Here is a 9,629-nt window from a genome sequence, read left to right as displayed (position 1 = left end):
AGGAATCAGTAAGAAAATCACCATGTTTTCTTTCTTCACTATAGGATATTAACAATTACACTTTACCTGTTTGGGCTACTCATGGTGTCAGGACCAAGCTGATAAAGCTCTCAGAATTGTTGTTGCAGGCGGAATTTGGGTTCCACAAACAAATACAGAAATCACGTTTGCAGGGAGGTAAGCTGAATTCTTACCCCATTTAAAACCTAGAACAGAATGGGAAAGAAGGATATATAACAAACATTGACACCGATTCTGTAGTAAAACTGCAAAAGATGCCATGATGTGGATATTGGTGATCAGCATGGAAAGATTTTGATTAATGGAAAGAGAGATGGTAAGGATATGAATCATTAATGTCTTAATGCAACATTATAAAGGAGGTATCATATTGATTACACTGTATAAGAAATCCAAAGTAATATACAGGTTCTTGCTGAACTGAATGAAGTCTGAATTTAATGTAAGCCACCATGCTTAAGAAAATATTATTTGTGTAATCTATAGGATGGTAACTTCTGTTGCCTAAATGTCTTCATATTCCATTACTGAAAGTACTAAAATGAGATTATTTAACTGCTTCTAAACTTTATTCTGCTCAGCAAATAGTAGCTGAAATTTAGGAATAGTTTATACCTTCTTTAATCACTCATTCTTTCTCCTCCGTTCATCCACTGTTACTTGGTTTTGTTTCATATGGACACTCTACATTCAGGAAGCACGGATCAGTTTGTTTGCTTTTTTGGAGCTCCAGCTTACAAAGCCAAGTACAAAGTTCAAACCACTGCTCTTGGTTTACTAACAACTGCTGTTTAAAAATGTGCCAGTAGCTGAAGACAATACGTGCCTAATTCTGCTAGCAGGGGCAGTTCTCATTTTAGGATTTTAATTTGTCAAGATTCCAACCTTATGCTAACATACTAGCACGGCCATTGATTTAATTCGTATTTTCAGTAGTTAACATTAACAAAACACAGACAACCACATAATTTAAGAAGGCCCAGAGTCCAATGGATATGCTCTTTCTCTGGAAATCATGAAGCCCATGGGCTTACACACAAAAGGCAGCAGAATGATTCATTACCGTGCTCTTCTTGCAGTGTTCTACTGGCACACAGCAGCTGTGAATTAACTGTTTGAAGCTGTTGAGGCTATTAGGGGTCCCCAAAACATTTTACATCATAGAAGTAAAATATGCCTGCTGTTCATATGAAAGATAGTTATCAGAATTAACCAGGGCACTCTGCACAAATTACCTGTAAAGTCAATTGAATAAACCTGGTGCGTTTAAAGACAGATTGTGCTAAAGCAGCAACAAGCGACACAGATGTTACCGCGAGCATTCCTCTCATTGTCACTGCTCCCCTGTTCTGTTTCAGGTGTTCTTTTAAGAACTATTCTAAAGCATATCTCAGATGCTAGAAAACCTTCACACCAGCAAAAAATGGTTATGTATTCCGCGGTGAGTCCTTTCTGTTTCTTTTATGCTCTTTTTCTGCGGTTATTAAATGCAGTGAAAGCTGTGAAACTTTATTTCCTTCATGAAGTACAGCTACAAGCACTTTTTATTTGGTTAACCTTACATATAATTGGATTATTAACATTCTCCAATGAACAGACCCTACATGAAGCCTGCAGCATTCCATTTTTCACCTGATGTCATGGCTTGTTTCATTGTAATATTGTTTTGATCAAGCAGAGAACCGGAAAACATGACTCATGTGTTATTGAACCATGCCTTATTTTATTGAAAGTCTATCACAAAGATAATTTAGAAACAAACCTCCTGCTTCCTGCATCTTTTTCAGACAAGAAAAATGAAGTTCAAGTTAGTTATTTTAGAAGGTCTTATGAAGGCAGCTACTCAACTGTTTTGTTTAGAATGCGCAAACACTGTCACTGAAGAAGGAAATTTTGGGTTTGCTCTTGGTAAAAAGCTCCTATTTCTAAGCTGCAGTTAGATTATGACCTATCAATCCCGTATATATCAGCCAAAGAGCTAAATTATCTGATCTAAAATGCTCTTTCCTTAACATGCAAAGCCACTAGTTCTTTTTAGAAGTTTTAACAGCTCCTATTAACCTCAGTAAGAAGTGCAAGCAACTAAGACTTCTTCAATATTTACAGGTATGTATACTTTACAGAGGTAGCATTTCAGTTTGTACAGCCATCACGGAACTGCTTAATGTTACAGAGAGCAGAGGGCAAGCATTAATGAGGCCCCATCAGTAATGTAAAGTGGACAGGTAACAGATAATGTGCTGGACATACTGTTAGATAATAGGTACGTGCAATCATTTTCAATAGGCCTTTAATGAAAGGTTTCTTCTATTTACAGCACGCAGCCACCATTGCTGCCTTACAGATGGCACTCAACGTCTTCAACAGGAAACTGCCTCCTTACAGTGCCTGTCATTTTTTTGAACTTTACCAGGAAAAAAACGGGCAAGTATCTGCAAGCTGGACTGGGAACATATCATTTTTCTAAAAAGCAAGACCCCAGATTAATTAAACTGGATACAACAAGGTTCACTATGCAGGAAAAGATTATAGATTTATTGGAATCATTATAATTTGACTCAATTCAGCAGCTATTGACAGCACTGCAGCCTGAAAACCCTCTATATATTAGTTCATTACAGTAACGAGAGGTTTTACTCTACCCTTTTTATCTATTTAACTCCTTGACTCTCTCCCAAGAAGACAAACTACATGCAAATTGCTGTTGACCATCTATTGTTTAAAAGATCTCTTCAGAGTATTAATGGTACATACTAACAGCCAGAAAAATAAGCTGGCTAGAAGTTTGTCCCAAAGTACTACCACTACATCATGGAAAGTTGGGGAGGTTCTGCATACCTAACTTTTGACCCTTCTGTATTTTGGAACAGGCAATACACCATAGAAATGTACTATCGGAATAATTCTCTGAGAGATCCTCACCCGCTCACTCTCCCTGGCTGCAAATTTCGCTGTCCACTGGAGAGATTCATTCAGTTGGTCTCCCCAGTCCTAGTACACTATTGGACAAGAGAATGTAGGATGTAGGACATAAAAACAGGTAAGTTAAGTGCTTTGGGGACATGCAGCCAAAAGTAAAGGCAGGATTACATCTTCTGCCAAGACCTCACTTGAAGTAACAATCATTTTCATAAGGGTCTGGTATGAAATAAAAAATATGCAGGTTCAGTGAGACAGAATTGTACCCATTGGCCATAATTTCTACTCCATTGATACATTTATCTATTCCAGCCCAACTTTCTGGTGAAATAGAAACTGATAAACAACATTATCCATTCCCTTGATTGTAGGAGACATTCAGAGATCAAAACAGATGAATACTGAATACTATCCCCAACTGGTCCTTACCAGAATGTCAAACATATACAGACACACATTGGCATACTAACACATTCTCTGGTAGACTGTCTCTATCTCAATATTAGGATGTCTGACTTTCCATTTTGACCACTAAATGATATTATATTTGTGGAAAGAAGGAACACGAAGGCAGATAATTACATTCTCTCTCTTGTAGCTAGCTCTATATTCTTTAAGGGAGATGAAAAGCACATAGGCCCCAGGATTCAAAAGTGTCCCCACTTTTTTTGATGATCAGATGTTCTATCTAATGTTAAAAAATACCATATGGCTTTCTGAATCACTGATCTCAAGAAGAATTTGAAATGTCAGTGATCAGAAGAATGCAGGCAAGCCAACTCTCCTGCTTACAAATAATTTCCAGTTCAACGTCTGGAATCCATGAACAGACTGGAGATAGTTTAGTCAGAATGAATGAAAAATGAGCAACTAATGTTTCACTAAATACATTTCTTCACTATATTCATTGCTCACAAATTCTCAGGAAACGTATCAGGAAATTACCACATTTAATTGCAAAAGGTAATTAATTCATTAGAGGAAGGAGAGGGTTGGTTCTGATGACTTTTTCTGGCCAAGCAACTAATTCAGCCATGGAAGACAGTGATAAGTACTTCATGTTTATACTGCAGTACTTAGTAATCTAAGTCTTGTGGAAATTAGTTTCCCTCCTTCGTGGAGCAAACTGTTTAACTGAACGAGTAATTAAACAAAAAAAATATCTATCATATAATCAAAATTTGGCATGAATAAAGATACAAATATTTAGCCTTTTAAGTTAAAAAAAAAAAGGCTGTGCTCTGTTTCAATTCTCAAATTTTGCTTAAGTAGAAGTTAGATGGTGTACAAGCAATTTGTGCCAAGTCCAGCATCACTGCCCACAGCTGCCTTCATTAGTAATCCTGAGTGCTGAAAACACATATGGACCACAAAAGAGATTATAACCAAAATGAACATGCCAGTCAAAATACTTGCCTTGGGAGACATGGTCTAGTGTGAGGTGTCCCTGCCCATGGCAGGGGGTTGAAACTGGATGAGTTTAAGGTCCTTTCCAACCCAAACCAGTCTGTGATTCTATGATACTAAAATTTTACATTTTCTTCAATTTTATCATGGTTCAGAATGGTTCCATCTCGGTAACTGCTGGGGCCAGATCCCAATTCTGGAGCTCATAACTCTCCTCCTGCAGGCAGAAGCTGTAAACTCTCTGCTGTGCACGAGTGGCACTTGGGGAAATGCCAAGGCACATGGCCTCAGAGCCTGCACAGTGCAGCTCGCTGGCAGAGCTAAACCACTGGGCATTGCCAATGCTCAGTGACTGTGGATAGGCTGGAATAGCTGATCTTTAACACCACGAAGCTGAACTGAGCTGAAAAGTGATGCAAAGAATTTATAGGTCACATTTGCGTCTAACACACACAGCTGCAACATCACTGATTTCAGCTGTTTTCAGCTTTGTCAAAAATCAACTCAAATATTGTGCTTTGCTAAAGCATATGTTCATTGTTTGATTATACGTGCCTCAGAGCGTTTGATGAATAAGCCCATAAATGCGATTCTTCTTCATGAAATCCAGTAGACTGACTGCACTAACATAGCTATTCTACATGGAGACACCATTTCCCAAACTGAGCTGTTCCCAGAAAATGCTTAAGTGAAGTTTCATGGAGATGACTTATATCCCCAGTACATGGAAATACAGAGGTTAGGCAAGCCTTGCTATCACAGGTCACACAAGAGAGCAGCAGTATTTGAGGGTAGTATAAATCAGAACCAAGTTCCTCCACATGACAATGACCACAGTGTGGAACATAGGAAGTGAAGACAGCTCAGCGTATTTGGGAAGGAGATTTCTCTGTGCAATTTTGGCTGCTCAGGAAGGTTTTGGTGTGGACTGGCTCGCCGTTTCAACAGACTTTTCCTAATTCCATCTAAACGGGAGCAAATTTGTTAACACTTCTGAACTTAGGCTGAGCCATGCACTTCTTGAGGTGCTATTAACAGATTTGCCATGGTTTTGGAGAATGAGGCCATTTGCTAAGAATGATTCTTTCTTTTTGTTTTACCTTTAGGTGTTCCCTCCATGATCTTCAGTGTGATTAGCTTCATGAAACATCTCCTCCCATACTGTGACGTGACAACAGTCTAACACTTCTCATTAACTTCTATCACATGCCCAACGGTCTCCTGACCTCTATCAAAAGAAAACATGCCAAAATTGTAAAAAGTGGTGACTTATCCTTCGTGAACATTCACTTCATTTTATCAAGTAGTAAAACCCAAATGCAGTACAAAACCAGAGTACTATTTCAAGATCTCTTTATTCCAAAAGGACTTTGGTAGAACTAATTGAAGAATATAATTGTAGTTATAGTGTTATGAAGGACTATAGCCTTAAATTTCAGCAAAATTGGAAAATACCTCTAAAGGAGTGTTGCTCTCTTCCGAAGAATGAGACAAGAACTTCCAGAACTGGTGAGGGAAGCAGTGCTTCAAAAGAAGCTCCCAAAAGGAAGAGTCATCGCAGTGTACTTGTGCTTTATTTTATTCAAGTAGCAATGAAGTATTTTACACATACATATCTCAGAAGCTACAAAAATTAGGATAATGGCTGTTTACTTAGCTAAGAAATGTCTGTCTTTCTCTTTTCTCTGTCTTATACATGCACAAATATCCCACCTCTATACAGAAGCAAGGTGAGACTTTCAGAAAGAATGGACCATGGATCTAGACCTTAGAGAAGTCTATAAACAGCCAGCATGGCTGCCATGAAGACCTGGCAGGCAACTGTCTGATCTGACAAAGCTTTCCAGTATTGAGCCATTCTATCTCTTTCCAAAAAGACAGCAAGGCCTAGTGTTAATTTTGAAAGTTAAAACCATTTGTGGTCTCAAATAGCTTTTCAAACACCCTTCTTTTGTTATGTTACTCTGATTGTATACCCTGATCTGATCATATAAAGTCTGTTCTTCAGGAAAGTCTGTCAGTCCATGCTGTGAACAAGAAAAAAGCTGGATCAGAACAATCAGATGCAACTAACTTCAGAAAATAGTGGAGACTTCTTTGCTTGCAGAACCAGGCTTTCTTATTTTTCCTTTTCTCACAGTGGATAGGACCTTTTTCAACAATCTGGTTGCTCTCAGGTCATTTCAAAGAGAACCAGAGTAACAGATGACATGCAGAAAATTTTGACATTCTAGCTCCTTTTCCTTGGGCCAGGCTTCTAAAATGGATGCTAAGCCTATGAAATGTGTATCCCTTTTTAGAACTACAGCATAGGCAGATAACTGCTACCCCATAAGCTACAAAAGAATCAAAGAATACAAAAGATCCCTTTCTCCATTATCAAGATTTCAAGTTTCAGAATTCTTGCTGTAAAATCCTTCTCTTCTCAGCAGGGCCCAGCAACAAATCCTGTGCTTCCTAAGCCAGCACAGGAAACACAGTTCATCCAGAAGAGCCGTAGCCAGCTTTCACAGCAAAGAAATTCTAACACATAGACAAAAATTAATTATTCCCTCTAGTGAAAAAATGCAATCACTTTTGCCATAGCATCCAAACAAGGGTAAATATGTTTTCTAACAGCATGAGACAGTCACTTGTAGCTGCTTCTGAATACACAGAAAAACAAGCTTGTTTTTTCTATATTACCTTAACATCCCTAAGGGACACCAGCAGAAAACCTTCCTAGCTCTGGTAGCCCTCATACGATAGCTAGTGCAAGCTATTTAAACACTTCATCTCAAACTCATGCAGCTGATTATCACTCCTCCCATAACAAGATGTAATTCAAATAGAAATTGATAAAAGAAAGCAAATAGAGAGGAAAGTTTCAGATTTCATCTTCATTGCTATTAGCCTTCTAATTAGATTGTAGACTTGGCTGCCAGAAACAAATTTCTAGGCATCTTCTATTCTGAACCTGTTCCTATTTCTGCATGAAGACCCTTCTTCTGTCGCACAGATTTATCTGTTATGGGTGACCATGGTGCTGGGCCACTGCAGTTCAGCTATGGAAGCACACCCTAGCTAAGGCCACAGCTCACAGAACATGAATAGAAGGTGGTTTTCATGATTTTTACATCACATCATCAGACCACGTCCTGGTGAATGTACCTTGAACATTCTGATTTCTGTTGAGCAAAATTAGGTTTCAAATTTAATTTGCAAATTATGAAATTTCACAGTTATTTTATTCCCCCAATCCCTATTCAACAGACACCCCATCACACACGTTCTTTATAAGGTTTTATGCTCTTAGGATTGTCACTGTAGAAACACAGAAAGGAAGACTTCATTTATACCTTGCTTACTCCAAGGAAAAATAAACACCAGTGTTCATTAAGTCTGAAACATCAATCCCAGCTCTTGTATGAATACAAATTGGGGATGTCAGTGGATGAATAATAAAATACTCTAAATGATGATTTCCTGAAGCTGCACCAGCTGACTCCATTTGAAAACTCTGTCCCACAGTCTTTTGCAGGTCTGAAACCACAAACAGTTTCATCTCAGTTCCTCTTAAAGAAGAAATGACCAAAACATTACACTTCAGCTTTGGAATTATTTAGAACACAAAGGAAAAGGTTTGTGGTTTATTTGGGCTTCTTATCTTATGTTGCAAAAGCAGGATCACATGAAAATGCAACCCCCTACCATCACATAGACAGTCCAGCCATGGCTTAAAGAAAACTTGCTATAGTACAGTAACCTGAATAGTCATAGATGCTGTAATAGAGATGAGGTGTAGCTCATGATGTTTACTGTTTTTCCTGTTATACAGTGGTGGACTTGGCAGCCCTGGGTAAAGGTTGGACTTGATGATTGTAAAGGTCTTTTCCGACCTGGGTGATCCTATGATTCTATGGTAGTACTACAAATAGCTGTTCCTTCTTTTGACTCAGTGCTTAGCCACTCACCTGAGATGTGGCAGACACAAGTTAAATCCCTTCTTTCCCAAAAGGATCTGACTCTACATATTCCAGAAAATATAATGACCACCAGGCTGCGGAGTTTCAGAAGGAAAATGGACACAAATAGCACTTTCTGCCTCTTCCTCACTACTGTTCACTTTGCTTTCATATTCCCTGGTGTACAAACTAGGCTGCTTATTTCTCAGAGAAACATCTTAATCATAAGACCAGAAATAAATTTTCTGAGTGCCCTGTAACCAGGTGAATATCACAAATTTGGGACAAACTAAGAAATTATTAGAAGACACTGAGCAGATACCTTCTTCTCCCCTCCTGCCATAGAATACTAACTTTGTGGTAAGGGCATTTTCTCCTGTAGTGCAAGATAAAGGTTCATGTCATCAGCCTGAGTAAGTTAATTCTTCCTGTGTCACAAATTAACTGCTTTGGCCCTTCCTACTCCCCCACATAGGGTGAAGTCACCCCAACACAGGACTGCAAGACAGTCTTTCGCTTTTGTCGTAAGTGCTTCGAAATGGTGCTTAGAAAATGTGTCCCTTTGGTTTGTGAAACCAACATTTTTATTATCTTTCCCTTTTTGAACCGAAGTAAAGCTTGAAAAACTGGTTGCAGAAAAATTGCAAAGTAGGTTAAGTGCTGATCTGCAAATGCAGGCAGTGGAAAAACCTGAGCTGTTTCTCCATGTGAGCAGCCTGGTCCATAAGCACCATCAGCAGCTTCATATCCTGCTGCCTTGACTGCAACGTTTCCACCCTTTCAGTGTGTAGGTTGTGCTCCATCAGCAGCAGTTACCTAAGGTAACCCTTGTGTACATAAATGCATGGGTTCTTTTGCAACCAGTCCACTTCAAAGCCAATCTAGCTATGCTTCAGCAAGCCTTCAAGATACATACATGCACTTAAAATGGACAATTATGTTTAAGCTAATTCTACTTAATGCCACAATTTCACCATTAAAATATATGCCAACAAGCCAAATTAACATAAACACAATTCAAATTGTTTAAGGCCACTTGTATTATAATGCTTGGACAATTGCAACTAGATTGATTTAGGAATGACTTTTTTGTTTTGAAGCAACTTTTCCCCAAAAGGGCAAGGATTTGATGGCTGCAGAATATGATAAGTTTCTATCTGTCAAATGCACAGTTGAAAGTGAAACAATCAAGACAAACAAGAAAATTCCCAAATTAGACACATGCTACCAGTATACTTACAGTTTACCTACAGGATTCCTACAGGATGCTGTCTTAACCACTATGGCACATGAATGAGGGTATTTTTCTTTTTTAGAATATGTGGAGATTTATTTAAG

The 9,629-nt window shown here is 38.5% G+C and overlaps 1 protein-coding gene across 1 annotated transcript in view; it reads left to right on the top strand.

Annotated features, from left to right (window-relative positions):
* LOC104410606 (prostatic acid phosphatase-like) overlaps nt 1–3,048 on the top strand; it is a 13,790-nt gene extending 10,742 nt beyond the window's left edge. Inside the window, exons 7-10 of the mRNA XM_010020832.1 lie at nt 45–177; nt 1,380–1,462; nt 2,339–2,445; nt 2,892–3,048. Coding sequence (XP_010019134.1) covers nt 45–177; nt 1,380–1,462; nt 2,339–2,445; nt 2,892–3,048 — 480 coding nt within the window. The remainder of the gene's footprint in view (nt 1–44; nt 178–1,379; nt 1,463–2,338; nt 2,446–2,891) is intronic.
* The last annotated feature ends 6,581 nt before the right edge of the window (nt 3,049–9,629 follow it).

This window comes from Nestor notabilis, unplaced genomic scaffold, assembly GCF_000696875.1.
Source record: "Nestor notabilis isolate BGI_N333 unplaced genomic scaffold, ASM69687v1 scaffold4258, whole genome shotgun sequence".
NCBI classification, from domain to species: Eukaryota; Metazoa; Chordata; class Aves; order Psittaciformes; family Psittacidae; genus Nestor; species Nestor notabilis.
The sequence above is the reverse complement of the archived record's forward strand: the minus strand, read 5'-3'. Positions and strand labels throughout refer to the sequence as shown.